Raw genomic sequence first — 20,286 nt, forward strand, 5'->3', positions numbered from 1 at the left:
GAAATTTGTCTTGCATTCACTAACATGGCGTCAAGTCTCCTGATTGCCGAAACGTGGAAGTGATAGCATTTATCTCCCCCTTGAGCAGAGAAAAAAAGCATTAAAAACCAACAAAGCACAAGAACAGCTTTTTCCTGGAGGCACATGGCGTGTGTGTGTGTGTGGGGAGAGAGAGAGAGAGAGAGAGAGAGAGAGAATTCCATATAAAGTCTGCTCGTAAACTTGTTTAAAATAAAAATATTCAGTTATGTTTATTCACATATTAAAACTGTACAAGCTAAAGGAAAGGACACAGGACACTTCTCAAAGACTGTTTTGTACAATACAGAGTCTATCAATTACCAAAACTAGAACTGTTAAACAAGTTATAAGACAGATACAGCCAAGAAAGCAACTGGAGAGCTTTTTCTTTTTTTAAAAAAATGGAATTTAACAAAAATAGATGTTAACCAGCTACCAGTATTATACAATGATAAATACTTCAAAAATATATTAAGTTATTTGGAGTTTCTGGATTTGACAGGAAATCCACAGAAATCCCAGCCTTCAATGGACTTCCAAATATACCAATTTTAAAAAGGTTTTCTTCTTTTAATAGTTAAACAACTTCAGTTAAGAGCTGGTTCTGCAGCCTCGACTGTTTTGGTATCAACATTCTCGACATCTACTTGTAGTGTAACTTAAGAGTTATGTCATTATAACAAAAACACGTAAGCTATAATGCTCTGTGCAACATGGAACTTGCAAGTTTAGGTTATCGAGTGGCCTCGTATGATTTGCATTGCACCCCAAGAGGAATAAGCTCTTCATTCTTATTAATACTGGCTCACATTTCACAAGGCAACGATCCCTCCTGCCCCTCCCTTCCCCACCCCTCCCTTCCCCACCGCACCATACACACGCACACAAAGAAGAAAGGCAAACACGTCTTCCACTTGATTCCATCACAAGCCCACCATGAACAAGTAGCGTTAACACCCAGCACTCCCCACGGTTCCCGGAACAAATGGTGACGAGGTGACAGCCCTAACGCCGAGATCCAGAAGGTGCCCAGTCTTAGGATGAGCGCAAAGAGGCATTCACCAACCATTTTGTCGTGCCGGGAAGTGATGATGTGTGTGTGCTCAACTAATTTTTGCCCCGATTCTAGTTAAAAATATATATTTATATATATAGGCTTCTATCTTCGACCGTCGTAGAAATATAGAATGGATGTTTCGCTGGGATGTTAGCAGTTTAACATAGGAACGAGCCCACCCGTCCTATCTCCCTGCAGTCTTAAGTCACCGCGGATGTTGTGGGTTCCTATCGCACCACCAAAAGAAAAGCCAATCCAGCCAGGCCAAATCCTGCCGCCGCCATAATAGCATTGCTGATGGTGCTGTTCTGGTCAGCTGCGTCCGAGCCATGCTTATTGAAGAAGTGGTAGAAGCCATCCTACAAAAGGAGACAGAGCAAGCAACATTGTGAGTCAGGTACATCCAATACTCAACCGCCCGTCCGCTTCAAGACCTTCTTGGTAAGCCAGATATTTGCAGATGCCCGCAATTTGTCAACCCATCCAATGTTCTGGACTTCAGTACCCAGAATCCCATCTCGCCACGATAGCTAAGTATGGTGAGAGTTGGTCCAATGGTCAAGGAAGACCCCGGGTGAGACAAAGTGGGCTACTGCTCATATTGATGCAAAGGAGACTTTCAGTGGGAAACGACATCAAGAGAGGTAGAAACCAGTCTTAAATTAGAAGGGGAATTTATGAGGTGCCGGGGTCTGGGATATTCCCCCCCCCCAAAGTGAGCTGACAAGTAAGCAAAGAACTGTAGATCTGGAACCAACACGGCTGATGGTAACAGATGCTTCAAACACCAGGTCGTTGCTCCCTCAGATCAAGCGCAAGATCAGGAACACCCATTAAAGTAGCTGAATATGAAGAACTTTTTTTTTTATCTTTTTGACTAAGACGAGAGGGGCAGAGGGATTGCCAAGAGGGATGGATGGCTGTACCATCAGCTACAAGGGAGGGGGGAGGGGAAGCAACAAGTGAGGATTGCGCGCTATTGTGCTCGCATTAAGAATGTGGCTGCCCAAACCCCACTCAGGAAGAAGGTATGCCATTCACACAAAACCAAGCATCATTGTGATGTGCGTGTGTGCTTGCTCAGTTCCTAGCCTGTTTTGTGTGCCAGAAACGAACCGGCAGCTGCATGGCTGCCTCTTTATTCAGAATAATCGAGAAGGACAAGAACGTGAATCCAGATGGCCATGTTTGAACTCCTATCTGACAGATGTCTATGCAAATTGGTCCTGCCCTGAATTTCCTTCGGAACTTTGTTCTTTGCCCCTTTAATTTGGGCAAACAGGGGAGAGGCACGGGAGGGTGGATGTCAGCTGATGCATTTTGCCAGCCGTGGGAGGAAGGACGCTGGGATCATTAGCATTCAGGTGTGGAGTTTCCAGACGTTGCCAACTTGCCCTCTTTATTTTTTGAGCAGGAGCACCAAAACGGCACGAGTCGCCATTCAGAACTCCTGGGGCAAAGGTTGCCCGAGAAATTCCGGAAGCAAAAAATAATAAAAAAAAAAATAGGCAATGCCCCAAACTAAGAAGGTGGAGAATAGAATAGGTATTCTCTCCTTTTCTGAAAACGAAAAAGGGGAAAAGCCCCCGAAGCCCCACCTTGCCATTACATTACTGCCACTTAGGTTTCTGCTAGGAGGGAAGCGTTAATGGAAGAGCAGTTAACACAGTCAGGAAGGTTGCAGCGGGGAAGGGAAATGGAGGCTCTAAAAGAAATTAAGGGAGACAGAACGTCCATTTCCATCAGTTTCATTTAATGACCATCTTGCAGGGATTCATTAAGGCCAAAAAAAGATTGCAGAGCTTTTCTTACCCCCCCCCCCAACATTTGGGAGTCAAGCTCTGGATGAAAAAGAGCAAGTAGACAGAGACATGCTCGTGTGTGTGTGTGTGTGTGTGTGTCTGTTGTCTACACATAGTCCACAACTTATGACAACTGAGTCCAAAATGTCTGTTGCTAAGTGAGTTTTGCGGCCTTTTCACGGCCTTTCTTGCCACAGCTGTTATGTGAATCACTGCAGTTGTTAAGTAAGTCACCAGGTTGTTAAATGAATCTGGCTTCCCCATTGGCTTTGCAAAGCCTAACCCCTGGACACTGCAACCGACATTAATATGAACCAGATGCCAAGCATCTGAGTTTTGATCAGATGACCCTGGGGATGCTGCAACAGTCGTAGGTGTGAAAAACGACCGTAAGTCGCTTTTTTTTCAGTGCCGTTGTAGCTTCGAACAGTCACTAAATGAACTGCTGTAAATCAAGGACTATCTGTATTTGGACTTCTACGACCATCTACTCTTTCCAGTCCTCAACACCAAGGAGACCGCTAATTATTTAAGGCAGCTTTCTCCAACCCAGCACTGTTCAAAGCTGCAAAGGATTACAATCCCCAGAATTCCTAGTCTCAGTATCCACCCTTTTGGCAGGTGCTAAGATGGGGAAGGTGGATCTAAGGCAAAGGTGCTGGATCTGAAGGCCAAGGATGCAAAATGCCCTCCACAGACCTGCCAAGGTATCACCAAATGGCTATTTTTCATGTTCCATGAGATGAAAAGTTGTATGACTGGTAATTATGTTTAATTCGTGGCCCACACACTCACGGGAGGATTAGATCATAACAAACAGGAAGATGTTTGGAAATCTTCTAACCCTAATGCAGAAATCCACTATCGTAGCCACCTCAGCAGATAGTCATCCATCCTCTCTTCAACCTTCAGCAGCAAAGGAGATTCACCATTCTCCAAGACAGCCTGGTTCATTAATGAATCTTCTTCCCTGTTCAGATGTTCTCCTATGTCCCATCAAAACTTCCTTGTAATTTAAACAGGGTTCTTGAAGTTTTCAAGTCCAACCCTTGCCTGTGACAGGAGATCCTACCAGGGGTAGGCAACCTTGGCTCTTTTATGACTCGTGGACTTCAACTCCCAGAATTCTGGGAGTTGTAGTCCACGAATCATAAAAGAGCCAAGGTTGCCTACCCCTGTCCTAGACATTCCAGACTTTCTTTGGGCTTGATGTTGTTTCCATCTATCTTCTGGAATTGTCTGCCACATCTTCTAGAGGGTGTCCCTTCTCATCTTTGAAACCAGCTCTTGTCTCCTGGAAAGTTTTTCTTCACCAAGCTAAACATCTCCCACACCTTCAGCCATTTCTTTCAAGTTGTTCCCTTCCAAGCTCTTGATCCTATAGGTTACTCCCGTCTCTCAACCTGGATAAAGATGTCCACCAAAAGAGGAAACCCACAAACTTCCCTAGGACCCTGTATCACAAATTGTTGTTTCTTCTCCCACCCCCAAAATGTTTTCCTTTTTGGAATGGAGACATCAGAGTTCTACAGTCGGATTCCTGTTATCAACTCCTAGAAAAAGCAGCTCCGTAAATGTGGCTGGCAGAATTCAGATACCCTGGAGAAGTTAACTCTCTGGAAATTATTATTGATTTCCTTGCAGTAAAATCCTTAACTGCACCACATACCCCCACATCCCATGCAAAAGTCACACAAGGCAAATGTCCCAGCCTTAAAAAAAAATAATAATAACGCTGGGCTTCCAAACATCTGTAGCCAGACATGTGATTCACACACATGTTCTCATCCTCAAATCACGTAGGTGGGAAAGATCTTACAGCCAGCAGCCTTATGGCTAGCCCAGGGGTAGGCAACCTTGGCTCTTTTATGACTCGTGGACTTCACCTCCTAGAATTCCTGAGCCAGTGATAAAAGAGCCAAGGTTGCCTACCCCTGGGCTAGCCCCACAAGACGATCCTTGGGCCTACCTGGAGAATAGCATCTTATTTCACCTTTCACCATTTAGAAAAATGCACTTTTGTCCAGTTTAAAACCTTTGATGCAGCCTGTGGGCACCAGTTAAATGCAGAATATGATCGCAAAGGTCTGGAGGAGGGGAGGGAGAAGGTGGAAAGAAGGTGCCCACAAAAGAGGTGGTTTTGAATAGACTTACTTTCTCTCTCCTGCCCCGTTTGAAAACGGAGAACTGAATGAAGGTTTCTATGTATTCTTTACCCTTAGTACTGTGTGAGAAATAGTTGCTTTGAAGTTGATTATTCACATTCCTGGCAAAGGTTTACACCCGCACCCACTCAACAATAGCTGGGGTTAGATTTTGCAGAGCAGCAAGAAATCCTACACTGGAGAGTAAGGGGGAGAGAACAAGCTTGTAATATACACATAGGGAAGTTTCTATAACCTTCAGCTGGGCCAGATGCAAGGGGGGGGGGGGAAAGGAGTTGTCCCTTTTGTTGTTGCTGACCTAAAAGATTAGCCAAGGACATTTCTTCTGCTATGAGCAATAACTTTCTCAGTAACTGCAGGTGTGTGTAACGACAACCTGCAACTTCCTGAGCCAGCCTAGCCAACAGGTTGGGATGGGCCAGTCCGTACATTCCAAATAAATAAATAAATAAATAAAGGCCAGGGCTATTTTGTTGGCAGCTGTCCAGTAACCAAGTTACTGAATATCTCAAGGGGTTCCTAGCTACACTGCAACAATCTTCTTATCAAGAAAGGATATAAAAATGGGCTAGACTTCATAAGCTATCTGGCAAGGGCTGGAAAGGTGCCAAGCGCTTAAGAATGCAAAAAATCCTCTCTTGTTCTGATTATATCAGAGACGAAAACAAAGGCTTTTGTTGGCCGCAGCCTATTTCAAGTAGGTGGATGGGAAAGTCCAATTAAAGTTTGCAAGAACAAGGAGGTTCCTGGAATTGCCTGTGACTTTCTAAGAGGCCTTCTGTTGAATCAGCCGTGTCAGAATCTCAGCAACTGGCTTCTAAGCCTGCAATTAAGCCACAACCACCTTAAGTTTGGCTTATGGACCGTGTGAGCTGACCGACTCTGCTGGCCAGCGATTCTGTAGCTTTGCTCAGGATGAATTGTGGCTTAAGTGAATAAACCATGGCTTGGTAACCAATGGAAAGAAATGATTAGGCTGGGAAAACTCAAGTTGTTCAGAAGAGTTTCTACACTGTAGTTCTTGGCTCAGTTTTGACCGAGAGCTTTAGCAACACAACTAACTACCCAATCTTTACCACCCGTAAAGAACAAAGCAAAAGTTTCACTGGGTAAGCCATAAAAACCTACCAGAACTGCCTGCTATTCCCGTTTGCCTCCGTTTGCTATGAATAATATATTCTAAATCTTACAGATGACATGAAGAAACCTCCTTGGTTGGATTTGACAGGCTCTGCAGGGTTCATGGGAAGTTCATGAGAACCCAGCCGAAACTCGAGTCCAACTCTACTGGATTAGACTGGAGGAACAGGCCTCCCATGGTAGCCAATCACGATCTTCAGAGAGCTCAGAAGCAGAACTGGTATGAAGCCTCCCGTTTCTCATTAGCTTTTCTCCTCTGAGCCTGGAGTATAGTAGGAACAAGTAGCCTTCTCCGTGCACTTGGCCAGGGGTAGGCAACCTCGGCTCTTTTAGGACTCGTGGACTTCAACTCCCAGAATTCCTGAGCCAGCCACACTGAGGGAAAAGTGAGAGGTTTCCAAGCTGAGCCATGCTGGCTGAGGAATTCTGGGAGTTGAAGTCCACCAGTCATAAAAGAGCCAAGGTTGCCTACCCCGGCACTTGGCCAACCCCTTTCCAAGCCATCTACGTTAATGGCCATTGCACCACAATCCTATATCTGAAATGGAAAATCCACCACTCTCTGCAGAGGTGGATTCCTAGCACCTGAAAGCCAAGCAGACATTAGCTAATGGAAGGTGGAGCTTAGTGACGCTAGATGTTGACTTGGAAGTACCCCACTTCTTCTTTCCATCTCCAAGGCATGCACCATCATGTGGTTATCTTGGAAACTTTGGGTCAGTCTCTATCTGCCTAGTCTCAGTCTATTGCAGAGAACGGTTTCACAATAAAACAGAAGCTGGGGACAGATCCCTTTATGGCTGCCTCTTGGAGAAAAAAGTAGATTAGCTATAAAGGGTTGAAATGAGAGCTCTCTGAGCCTGGTTATTTTCTTGCAGATGTTTGATTCCCCAAATAGGTAACATCATCAGTGCTAGAAGGGTTAGCGCTGATGATGTTACCTAACTGGGTAATGAAATGCCCGCAAGAAAACAACCAAACTCAAAAAGCAGACTATATTGGAAACACAACTGAAGTCCTAAGGCTTTGGATACCCTTTCTTGATTCAGGAAGATAAATCTTGATCTTCATAGATACAAACATAAACAAACATCCTCTTCTAAGTAGCAACATTCCTACTACTCCTTCCTTGTCCTCCATTTTTTACTGCATTTTGGTAAGGAATCAGCTCTTGGCAGTGTATCTAAAACTTGAGCTGGTCCAGAGGATGAACCAGACTTGTTACCCAGACTGAAGCTCTTCATTAATGTTTTCCCTGTTCCCAAAATTTTGGCTGAGAAAAATCTGTAGACGTCTTAGGGAGCGCTTTCTTCTGCGTAAACAAACAGAACAACAGAGCTTTCATTCCTCCAACGTACAGGGCAAAAAAAAAACTATATTTCCATCAGTACCATTAGAGAAAGAATCCATTTGCTAGACAGAACTCAAAGAGTTCCAGATGCCATCTAGTTTAGGTTTTGTTTTTGTTTTTAAAAAAAAAGCCAATCAAATGGAGACCTGCAAATTCTACATCAGGTATAACAGTTGCATTTTCCACCTCCAGTTTCAAGCAGACTTCTTTCCAAGGATGTTGATTATATACGAGCCTGTCTCCTCCTCGAGCAGAGGAGAAAGCTCTTTGGGTTCAACGGTCAGGTCTAGGACACCACAGCTACAATCATCTGATGCAGAAATGCATGCACACCCATAGTTGCTATGGTGCGTGCTTCCAAACTCTGGGATTATACCCACCTTCCTTCTATTGAACTGTATGCTGGCTCAAATTCATGCACCGTGTGCTAAGCCATAAAGTGACTTGCGCAGTTTTGCCATAATATATTTGCATATCCAGCCAGGGGCTTGTAAACCATTGTTTCACAGTTTAACATGTTACACAAGCTCAGTGAAGCTTTTTTTGGGGGGGGGGTAAACTATGGTTAATCACTACCTTCCTTCATGAGATACACGAGTCTAATCTCAAGGTTCCTAGTCTGAAGTATACCATCTGTTCCCCCCCCCCCTCAGGCTGAACTAGCCTAAAACTAAACAGATGGCTGTGAACTAAAATTCACAGGAAACCTACCTATTCCTCGGTAAAGTAAATATTGTGAAATGCTGGACAAAGCAGAAGTCTGTTGGCAAGCAAGCTACACTTGGGAGAGGATATCCAGGTGTGGCCTCTACCTGGCCAGCCCTAGAGAACTGTCCTGCTTCACGCTAGTCCCAATTTCAGAGAGATGGTTCACAAGATCCATAAAAAGCAACAGAGGCCAGGTTCACTCATTGCATTAAGCCAGGTTTCCTTATCTCCGATCTAACCAGGTTTTAGCAGGCTGGTTTCCAACAGCACATTAGACCACAAGCTAAACAGTTAGACCACAACAGCTGGAATGCGCTGAAGCCAGATGCAAACGAATCACATGACTTACACAATATGGGAAAGCCATACCGGAATAGCGCAAAATTGCGCAAAAATGTGGGGTGTGCCGGGAGGGGGGGGGAGATAGGGGGCTTCCTTAAGCTGAAAGACATCCCGCCACCTTGATCTAATTCCCCATTCTAGGCAGATCTGGGTGGCCTTCTGACTTAATGACTTTAGAAATTGGTTGGGGGGGGGGGTAAACTGGGCAAAAGGGGGAGGGGGCAACTCTGCAGGCTTTTCCAGGGCCCCTTCCTCTGAAGCCCCCTTCACAGATTTCCTTTTGCAAGGCTGCTTCAAGGACAGGCGGCGGGGCCTCGATGCTCCATCAGCTGCCAGCCTGCGGGGTGTGTGTGTGTGTGTGTGTGTGTGTGTGACACAGCTCAATCCCGGAAAGCAGCCCCCCCCCGCAACCCCCAGCCCAGCCTCCAACCTGAAGGCAAAAAGCTCACTTTTTGCAGTGTGCGCGCCGCATAAATAACGCGGCTCAAAGCGGGCGCCTGTAGCAAAAATGGGGAAAGCAAGCAGCCCCGTCGCGGGGAGAGCTATATTGGGGGGGGGGGAAGAAGAGGCAGAGGAAGGAGGGAGGGAGGGAGGGAGGGAGGGAGGGAGAGCGGAGCGAGACGAAGGAGGGGAGGCCGATCCCAGATTCCCAGAAAAGCGCTTTCTAAGGCAACTTCTCACGGTTTGTCCGCGGCTGCTTCCCTTATATGGGAAAAAAAAGCCAGCCGGGCCTCCGCGCTGCAACCAGCCGTCAGTCAACCCTCCCTCTCCCCCCCCCACTTCCTCGCCCTCCGCTTCTTCCCCTGCAATTCTGACCCCCCCTTCCTCCGCATCGGGGCTGGGGAGGGAGGGAGGGAGGGGGCTACGGCGAGGAGGAGGAGGAGGAGGAGGAAGGGGGGGGGCGCCAGCTCAGCACAGCGCCGGGCGGGGAGCCTCCGCGGCCGGCGAGCCAGCGCGCCTCCGAAGCAGCCGGCGGAGCCTCTGCGCCAAGGTCATCCGGCAAGCGCCGCGCCGCTGCAGCCAGACTCGGGGAGGGGGCGGCGGAGGAGGAGGAGGAGGAGGAGGAGGGGGCGGCCGCCGCAGCTCCGGCGGGGACGGGGGGGGGGGCAGAGAAAGGCATCGGAAGCCGGGGCTGCCCACCGCCGGCGCAGGCAGGCAAGCAAGCAAGCAAGCAAGCCGGGAGCGAGGCTGGGCAGCCGCGGAAGCCGCTCGGCCAGCCAGGCGCCTGCCTGGGTGGGTGGGTGGGTTGCAGAGGTGGGGGGGCGGGGGGGGGGCAGAGAAAGGCATCGGAAGCCGGGGCTGCCCACCGCCGGCGCAAGCAAGCAAGCAAGCCGGGAGCGAGGCTGGGCAGCCGCGGCCAGCCAGGCGCCTGCCTGGGTGGGTGGGTGGGTTGCATTGGTGGTGGGGGGTCGGCAGGAGCCGCAGCCCCCGGCCCGAGCCGTTTGGCGGTGCGGAGGCCGCGCTTACCCAGCCGCCGTGCGCCTCCAGCCAGTCCCGCCGCTCCTCGGCCAGGTAGGCGGCCAGCGCCTCGAGCAGCGCGCCGCTGTGGTCCGGAGCCCCCCGCTCGGCCAGCGCCGCCGCCAGGTTGCCGGCGAACACGACCAGCGCCACCACCCGGCCCCAGTTCAGGCCGCCCTCGGCTTCCATCTGCGCCGCCACCCGGCCCAGCAAGGCGGCCGCCTCGCCCGGCTCCGGCAGGGCGGCGGCGCCGCAGGCGTTGCGGAAGAAAAGGCGCTCGCGGCTCTCCAGCTCGTCCGCCACCCGGCGCAGCGTCTCGGCCGTGCGGCTCGGCGGGGGCACCGCCGCGGCCCCCAGCCGGTGCTGCAGGTAGTCGCCCAGCAGCTGCGCCGTCTCCTCCCGCAGCGCGCCCGGCATGGCGCCCTCCTCTCCTGCCCGCCTCCCGGCCGGCGGCGGCGGCGGCGGCGAGCGCTTCGGGGCGGCGGCGGCGGAGAAGCGGGCGGCGGGCGAGGCGGCGACCAACAAGGCCCAGGACCGGCGCCCGCCGCTGCCTAAGAAGCCGCCTCCGCCCCCGTTTGCCCACGTGTCGGCCGGCTTCGGCGGCTCCGCCTCCCCGGCCGGGCGCTGCAGTGCCTCGCCGCCTCTCGCCGGAGGAGGGGGGAACTGCAGCGGGAGGCGAGGGGGGGGACGCGGCTGTTGGAAGGGCCGCCCCGGAAAGCGGGGAAGGGGGGGAAGCAGCCCACGCGCTTGGCTGCGTTCTCACGCGCGCTCTGCAGCCCGCTTGCGCTGCGGGTTTTTTTTTCCTTTTCTTTTTCCAAGCCAGATTTCTTTTTTCTTTTCTTTTCCTTTCCTTCTTTCTTTCTTCTCTCTCCCTCCCTCTTTCCCCTCTCTCTTTCTTGCTCCCTCCCTCTTTCCTCTCCTTTCCTTTCCTTCTTTCTTCTCCCTCCCTTTCCTCTTTTCCTTTCCTTCTTTCTTCTCCCTCCCTTCTTTCCTCTTTCTTCCTCCCTCCCTTTCCTCTCCTTTCCTTCTTTCTTCTCCCTCCCCTCTTTCCTCTTTCTTCCTCCCTCCCTTTCCTCTCCTTTCCTTCTTTCTTCTCCCTCCCTTCCCCCTTCTTTCCTCTTTCTTCCTCCTTTCCTTTCTCTCCCCCCTTCTTCCTTCCTTCCTCCCTCCCTCTCTTTCCTCTCCCATTTCCTTTCCTTCTTTCTTCTCTCTCTCTCTCTCTCCCACTCTCTCTCTTTCATTCTATCCCTGTCTGGGTTTCTGGGTTATTTTTTTTTTAGTTTAAAATATAATGCAATCTAAGTTTTTCAAAAAAAAACCCTTCTTTACGTCGCAAGATAAGGGTATTAAATGGGTAAATTGATATTTTTTTTGTTTGTGGCGGTGTGTGTGTGTGTTTGTTGTCGTCCGGGTGGTTTTATTTTAGTCTGGGGTTTATTTGAGCAGGAAATTGGGGGGGGGGGGTTGTCTTTTTTTTATTCCTTTCGGAAACCCCTGCTCTCTGCATCAGCTGCCGCAATTTGGGCTGGGTGGAAGGAGGGGTTGCAGCCCTCAAGGGGAGCCTGGAGTTAAGGAAACGTGAGCTGCAGTCCGTCCGCATTTGGGGTCTTGGTGCAGTGAGAAATCGGTAAAGCCTGGTGCAAGTTAACCGGGGTTCCCCAAGGCATCTGGGCACAGCCTTGCTAAATTTGCTGAATGGACTGCGAAGGATGGGGTAAGAAGGATCTGTAAGGGGTGAGTTTATCACACACACACACACACACAAAAACCCCATGGAGATTTCTTATGGGTCATCTAGTCCAATCTTCTGCTCAGAGATCATTATCCACCCAGGATAAGCAGTGAAGGAGACTTCAACCACTTCGTGTGGCAGGCTGTTCCACTGGCCATTAGCTGGGATAATCAGGAATTTCTTCCTATTAAGCTGCATTGATCAGAGAACTTCCTGTTGATTCCTCCTAAGCCTACTAGCCTGGTCCTTCCTCTGGGCCAGCTGAGGTGGTCCACTCTTGTGTGACCACCTGCAATATCCAAATGCCACCATAATAGCTCTCCTCGCTCTTTTCATTGGCACAGTAAACAGACTTGAGTAATTATTTTGGCCATTCCTCTTAAAAGAGTTTGGTTTCTGGATCCTTCAGCCACCTTGATCTCCTGAACTTGCTGGAATACCTTACTCCGTAAATTGCTTAATCAGGATTTTTGCAGAAGTCACTGTTGATAACATTCACACATCACATTAAGCTGCAATGATTGGATTTGCACAACTGAATTGGCTCAAACCAAATAAGCTGTATCTCTGCAGGGTGTTCAGGCTGGAGTATTTTTGATCTTCCTGGAGACACAAGGATAAGTCCACATTTAAAGTCTTATACAATTTAGGTTTCATTTGGGGTGGGGTGTTTGTGTTATCTTTTTATTTTGCTTTTTGCTTTATTCGTATCCATAGAGCGGGAGGGGGGGTTCCTAAATAAAGAGGGGGGGAAAAATCTGTCTTTGTTGATCAAGGGTTATGAAAAGCTAACCCATAAATCAATACAGGTAATTTTACTTCTAGGGAAATGCCAGGAGAAAAAAGGGGGAAGCTGGATTGTTTTGTTGGTTGTGCTAAAGCTCACTGCTGTCAGCTCAATTGCCCCCCCCCTCAGCTAAAGAGGATGGCAAAAAGACAGAAAAGGATAAATAAAAGAGCAGTTCAGATATCTCATTACTATAAACCTATCTGGAAAAACCCTAAAACTGTTTAGCTTCATAATTTTTTGTACCACGGTCTGTCACCACAAATTGTTCTGCTTTCCTGAAGATGTTTGGGTTCTGGCCTGGGACTGCAGTGAAGTAAACTAAATCAAAGATAGCTGGTTTGTTCCATGCACCACACCAAAGCCACCTTAATACTACATTAGGTTAATTTTAACCTTAAAAGGAGAATATTTATAGCTCAGAGTTGAAATGAAGGGTCCTTGGTGTTCTCAGAGCTTGGTTGCTTTCTTGCAGACGTTTTGCTACCCAACTAGGGAATATCATCAGTGCAGACGTTACCAAGTTTAGGTCATGAAACATCTGCAAGAAAACAACCAAGATCCGAGAGCACCAAAGACCTCTCAAAATTAGGCTTAGCAATAAAGCCTTGCTTGAACGGATAATTTAGTGGAAAGCAAGACCATTAAACCCAGAATCAGAGAGCATCAAGGATCCCTAGTTTTAATCTTGGTTGCATAAGGGTTTGTAGCAAGGCACAATGTTGTCACAATGGCGTGTGCCTCCTGACATGATGCCATGACATGGCAGAAACATTTGCAGGCTGATGTCATGAGGCACGTAATGACTTGCTGCCTTCCCTTGCACATCCCTTGCTTAACATAATGTCCATTTAATTTAATTTAATTTAATTAATTTAATTTTAATCCCATTTATATCCCGCCCTTCTCCGAAGACTCAGGGCGGCTTACAATCTAAAGCACAATGTGCTTAGCAATAGCAATTTAGTGGCTTAGCACACTGACAAGGTCTTGCTGCTCTGCACCGATGCATTCTGCAAACCAGAATGTGGGTTAATTCAGGGATCAAATGACACGGGTTGCACAAACAAGACCATTTCAGCATAGAGGTTTGCGACAATCCTGCCATTATTTCAAGCTGTGATATGGCTGTTTTGGCATAACCTTTTAGGTGAGCTGAGGCCACAGTGGACCCAACAGGTTGTGCAGACTTTAATTGTGTTAATTTCAGTCCCAGTTGAGATTAATTGAAGCCCTACCTCTGCTGGTCTATAGCCGCAATATTTATTCGATTGAAGCCTATTTAGCTACACAGACATTAATCCAGTGAGCTGAATTAATTTACTGTATGGCTACCTCCAAAGTCAAGAATTCGTGGTCACAACCACACAACCATTTTTTAACACAGTTTGGGCTTCCCTGGACTATTGTTGTTTTTTTCATCTTTTCCAGTATGTTTTAAGATTACAGCTCCCAAATTCTCAGTTATTATGGCAGTTTATAAGGCTCACCTACTGATCTATCAGAAATATTAAGCTGCAGTTCAGTTCATAATAAATCCAGGATGCATAAACGTAGATGGAAAGCACTTAAGGGTCTCTTGCACACATACTATCTCTCAGTTATTGAAGGTTTTAAGAGGCTATATTTCCAAGGTTTCTCTCTCTCTTTTTTTTAAGAAATCCTAGTTTCATTGTACATCAAGTCATGTAAAGAAAATAAGGACCAGCAGTTTGATCTTCTGGTTTTTGATATCTGAATGCTTTTTTTCGTGCAATGATTTTGTTGTCTGCTTTTTTAAAAAACAAATATTACCATATTTGTACAAAGTTTTGGAAGGTTTTAGATTTCAAGGGATGGTTTGGAAGCCTTTGAAAGAAATGAAAAGATTTGGAAAGCTAACCGGGTTGTGTTTTTTTTTTAACCCCCTTCTGGCATCTTTCTCCAAAGTCAGCATTTTCAGGATGGCTGTTTTTTCCCTTTCCCCCCCCAATCGTAGCTCTTGGTAGATGGGTCCTTCCCCCCCACCCCCCTGGTTTCCCCCCCTCCCCTGCAAGTTTTCATCAGCAATGTCAACATGTATAATGAAAGCCGAAGCTGTTTCTTGTATTTCAGTATTGAAATAAATTGCTGGGTTGGAGGAAAAGGACGGGAGAGGGGAGAGAATTGGAAAAGCTGGTTTCAAACGCCCATTTATAATTTACAATAAATGATGATTTATAATAAAACCCCTTAACTTTCATCTCGCTTGAAGGACGACAGATGCTGCGATGCAAAGATGTGAAAAATTGCTCAGTTTTCGCCTTTGTTTTTCAGTTATTCATACCCTTGGGAAGGGTTCGTTTGGGGGGGGGGCGGTGTGTTTGCATCCAGTCTTCTGTCCTGGGATTTGGGGGCTGCAGTGATGAAATTGGGGCTATCTGGTCCACCGCTTGGCTGAGACTCCTCCTCAAACTCACATTTCAGCTGCACAAGGGAGAAGAGGTAATCAAAGGTGCAAAGTAGCTCCGTTAAGCTACTGAAGAGATCTGTTTTGCATGGAAGCAGCCCCAGACTTCCAAAACCCAAGTTAAAAACAAAAAAAACCCTCCTGACATTTTCTGTCTTCATCATCTAATGTTTATTCCAAATAGCTTTTGTCAAGCTGTTGTGTCCTAGGAAGGCATCCCACTGGGCGGAATGTATTTCCTCCTTAAGCCAGAGAGAAAATTTTCTGCTGAGAGGCCATCTGCTCCCATATTGATTCTCCAGTATTTCTTGGTCTGAAGGCCAGTTCCCTACAGGTGATTTATAGCACCTTCTCAGTCACATCACCCAGCCATTGCTGAAGTGATAAAACCTCTCCTTGTTACACTTAAGCTGGCATAGCGATGCTTGGGTGAGTCTCAAAGATGTTGTAAGTCACCCACAGGGGAATGACCTAAGAATCCTTTTTGAAAAAGAGAGAAGATCATCTATCTCCTTGACGTCTTGCTTTCCTCCAAAAGGATCTCAGTGTGGAGAGTTTAGTCTCCAAATGCTACAATCAATAGTGCAATCAGAATAGAGCTGGAAGGGACCTCGGAGGTCATCTAGTCCAACCCCCTGCTCAAGCAGGAGACCCTGTACCATTCCAGACAAGTGGCTGTCCAGTCTCTTCTTAAAAACCTCCAGTGACGAAGCATCCACAACTTTTGGAGGCAAGCTGTTCCACTGGTTAATTGTCCCCCCTGTTAAGAAGTTTCTCCTTAATTCCAGGTTGCTTCTCTCCTTGATTAGTTTCCATCCATGTTTCTCGTCTTGCCTTCTGGGGCTTCGGGAAATAAATTGACCCCCTCCTCTTTGCGGCAGCCCCTCAAATATGGAATACTGCTATCAGGCCACCCCTAGTCCCTTCTTTTCTCCAGATTGGCCATACCCAATTCCTGCAACTGTCCTTCATGTGTTTTTGTCCCCAGGCCCTTAATCATCTTCATTACCGTAACCATCAGGGTAGACCAGGGGTCGGCAACCTCGGCTCTTTTATGACTCGTGGACTTCAACTCCCAGAATTCCTGAGCCAGCATAGCTGGCTCAGGAATTCTGGGAGTTGAAGTCCACGAGTCATAAAAGAGCCGAGGTTGATGCTGGCTCAGGAATTCTGGGAGTTGAAGTCCATGAGTCATAAAAGAGCCGAGGTTGCCGACCCCTGGGGTAGACAGTACCAAAATCCACCATGCAGCAAAGGTCTCCAAGCCACCAAACCAATTTGCACGGCACTGTCCGCAGTCAAGGCAGATGGAAACATCTTCACCAACCCCAGCCCTTTTGTTTGTGCATCGTGGTGTCGTTTGCATGTACAAAATGGTAAGCCACTTGGTTCCACGGTGGGGCTACCAGGTCTCAAAATGACAGACAGCCCACTTTTCAGAACAACGATCCTGCCAAACGGATTGGCAAGCAATATCCATTGTAAATAAGACATTGCAGATATTGTTTAAACCATCTATACGGTTTTCAACCGTGCCAAAAGAACTTCCTAAGAGCCACTGCCTCGGTTTCTGATAAACTCCAGGAGCAGAAAATTCCAGCTTGAGAATTCCTTCTGTAAAGGGTTGCATCCAGGGGTTCTGCATCTGTTTTCTTGGGGACACGGAGGCAAATTAACACACAAAGCCTCCGATGCCTCTTTCTTGAACTGTGTTTCAAAACTTAAGTATATACAGGTAGCCCTTGACTAACGACCGCAATGAGGACCACATTGCCATCATGTCGTCACCTCCTAGGGCTGTTGTGGGGAAAACAGGGAGGAGGAATAGTGCTGGATGTGTTCGTCACCTTATTTGTGAAAATAGTAAAGGCGGGATATACCTAAATCGGGTAGGCAACCTTGGCTCTTTTATGATTCGTGGACTTCAACTCCCAGAATTCCTGAGCCACCATGGCTCAGCTTGGAAACCTCTCCCTTTCCCCTCAGCATGTCTGGCTCAGGAATTCTGGGAGTTGAAGTCCACAAGCCATAAAGGGGCCATAGTTCCCCCATGCTGGCTCAGGAATTCTGGGAGTTGAAGTCCACGAATCATAAAAGAGCCAGGGTTGCCTACGTCTGACCTAAATGAATAAATATGAGATAGTGAGTTGACCCTGCTAGCTTCCAAACGGATGTACACCGGATTGTCCAGCGTGAGATTCCAAAACTTGTAACATAATGAAACAAACCCAGTCCTGCTTGTAATTCAGAGATAGAATCCAGAGCCAGCAATCCTCGGTATGTAAAATACAATTTATTATAGTGCAGCCATTCATAAGTTAATCAACACCACGTGTTCCATTCAAAACTCAAAACATCTCACCAATAAATACTGCATCAAAGTATTCAGAGTGTCAGACCGTCATTGCGTCACAAGCTCATAGTGGCAATTTCTACAGCGCGCCCCTTTGGACAAGGAGCAAAACTGGCTGCCCACGTCATAAAAAGGACGCCGATCTGTTTTCCAAGCGGAAAGTGCAGGGCAGTGATTTGTCAAACTGTTTCCAGGAATGGCAGAATGTCAATGCCTAGAAACGTGGAATCACTTAGAAATATTTACACCTCTTCCTTTAAAGTTAAACTCTAGGCCTGTGTATGTGGATTCAGAGAAGTCACCTTCATGAATCTGTCTAAGTTATAAATCACAATAACTTCTATGTGCTGCCTTTGAAAAGCTTTCCAATTTAAATTCACCATCCGAAGGCCACAAACTCTGCTTTAAAAACAGCCCGTTGCATTCAGTAAAAATTTTCTTTTTCTTGGGGAAAGGAGCAAAACGGAAATGGCTTGATCATCTAGGTTGGGCTGCTTTTGGTTAAAAATAAAAATAAAAAAATAGGGGGAGGTGATTTCAGAAGGTCCATTTAAGGCAGGGGTGTTCAACCTCGGCAACTTTAAGACTTGTGGGTTTCAACCCTCAGAATTCCCCGGCTGGGGAAGTCCACAAGTCTTAAAGTTGCTGGCTGTGGAATTCTGGGAGTTGAAGTCCACAGCTCTTATAGTAGCTTGGCTCAGGAATTCTGGGAGTTGAAGTCCACGGTCTTGAAAGTTGCCAAAGTTGGACACCCGAGGGGGAAAAAAAGGGAATTTGGAACACACTGCTTTACAGCCTGTTATTAGGGACTCTACTCTCCTGAAGAATGTTCCTCACAGCACAAGCTATTGATGGGACGGATTGCTCTTCATGTAAACAGCCCTCCACTTCTTTACCTTTCCACTTTTTTTTGGTCATCCCTTCCTCCCCATCCAACAAGGGGGGAAAAAAGTCAAGATTTGTTGACCCAACACAACACTTTCAATTGTCCTTGCAATTAGGCCAGCAACCGATCCGATAATAATCTTGTCTTCCTAACATAGTAATCATCAACCTACAATATAAGGAAACCTTGCCCACTGCAGTCATTAAGTTGTAATGAGCATAAACAGATAATTACATGACCAGACCCTATTTTACAACCTTAAAGTCATTACAGGGGGAACGCCACGCCACGGTTGTAAAGTTGAACTTCCCAGCCCCGTCACTATGTCATTAATCACATTCCCCAATAAACTACTTTGGCGGGCTTTCGAATGGAAAGCTCAGCCTGCCAAAATTCAGCCAGCATTGACCTTGGTTCCCACGGGACACGTTATTGTTTTGTCTAACCTTCAAAGCACACATCCCCCCCTCCCATACTGTGGCAACTGAAAACGAGGTGGGAAAAGCTTCAGCCAAGTTCGTTGGCAGCATTGAACAAAAGTATACAATCCTGAAGCGAAAACTGCAGTCATTAAGCAGACCCATGGTTCGCTATAAGGCGCATTTGTGGAAAACCGGAAGTAAACATCAGTTTTCAGCAAAGCTTTGTAAATCAGGTTCAAGCTGCAAACAGCCACAAATGTGAGCTGGCTGTCAAGGATCTGAGATGTGATCATCTCACTGCGGGAGGGCGGCAGTCACTGGAATTTAAAAACTGGTCCCAAGTACCGTGTTTCCCAGAAAATAAGGCCCAACCGGAAAATAAGCCCTAGCCTGATTTTTCAGGGTGCTTGTAATATAAGCCCCACCCCTAAAATAAGCCTGAGTTAAGATTGTCAGCCAGATGGACACATTGAGTACCGTATTTCCCCAAATATAGGCCCTAACCGGAAAATAAGCCCTAGTGCAGGGGTAGGCAACCTTGGCTCTTTTATGACTTGTGGACTTCAACTCCCAAAATTCCTGAGCCAGCATAGGGGAAACTTTGGCCCCTTCATGACTCATGGACTTCAACTCCCAGAATTCCTGAACCAGCATGGCTCAGCTTGGAAACCTCTCCCTTTCCCCTCAGCATGGCTGGCTCAGGAATTCTGGGAGTTGAAGTCCACGAGTCACAAAAGAGCCAAGGTTGCCTACCCCTGCCCTAGTGCATATTTTGGAGCAAAACTTAATATAAGACCCGGTCTTTTTGGTGGTGGGGGAAACACTGTACCTTCTCGGGAATCCGTTATAATTTCAAATGGGCGAAGGATGCCATAACTGGAAATATGCCAAAGTTAAGTTACAACCAATGGTACAGGTTGTCCTCGACTTATGACCACAATGGAGGCCAGAATTTATGTTGCTAAGTGAAACATTTCTTAAGTGAGTTTTGCCCCATTTTACAATCTTTCTTGCCACAGTGGTTAAATGAAACAACACGGTTGCTAAGCTAGTCACACGGTTGTTAAGTGAATCTGGCTTCTCCATGGACTTCGCTTGGCAGAAAGTCGCAAAAGGGGATCACGTGACACACACACACACCCCCGGGTCTCTGCAACCGTCGTAAATGTGAGTCGGCTGCCAAGCATCTGAATGTAAATCAGGTGGCCATGGGGATGCTACAGTGGCCATATGTGTAAGGAATAAGTTGCCTTTTTCAGTGCTGTTGTAACTTCAAACAGTCACTAAATGAACTGTTAATAAGTCGAGGACTGCCTGTATTTTGCCCCACCTGGATCCAGCTCACTGAAGCAGGTAATACAACCCACCGATTTTAATATGAATTATTTTGTATTACCGTATTTTCCGCCGTATAAGACGACTTTTTAACCCATGAAAATCATCTCAAAAGTTGGGGGTCGTCTTATACGCCGGAAAATACGGTATTCTTTTCGGTTAGGGTTCGGTTGCGGTTGGAACAAAGAGGGTTTCCAGTCCAGCTTCATGCATGGATTCCACAAGAGCCAAAAGGAAAATGGGAAAAGGGTTGATGCACCACGTCAGAGGTCCCCAACATTTGGGGCACCCGGGACTGG

General features: G+C 47.2%; 1 protein-coding gene across 1 annotated transcript; it reads right to left on the reverse strand.

The window, feature by feature from the left end:
• Positions 1 to 227: 227 nt before the first annotated feature.
• BCL2L10 (BCL2 like 10) lies at positions 228 to 11,022 on the reverse strand. Its single transcript, XM_083371052.1, has 2 exons — positions 10,054 to 11,022; positions 228 to 1,437 (listed from the first exon to the last, which is right to left on the reverse strand). Exons 1-2 carry the CDS (start codon positions 10,459 to 10,461, stop codon positions 1,306 to 1,308), a joined length of 540 nt encoding a protein of 179 aa, XP_083227178.1. The 5' UTR covers positions 10,462 to 11,022; the 3' UTR covers positions 228 to 1,305.
• Positions 11,023 to 20,286: the final 9,264 nt, after the last annotated feature.

Source organism: Vipera ursinii (genome assembly GCF_947247035.1).
Source record: "Vipera ursinii genome assembly, chromosome: 11".
Lineage (NCBI taxonomy): Eukaryota > Metazoa > Chordata > Lepidosauria > Squamata > Viperidae > Vipera > Vipera ursinii.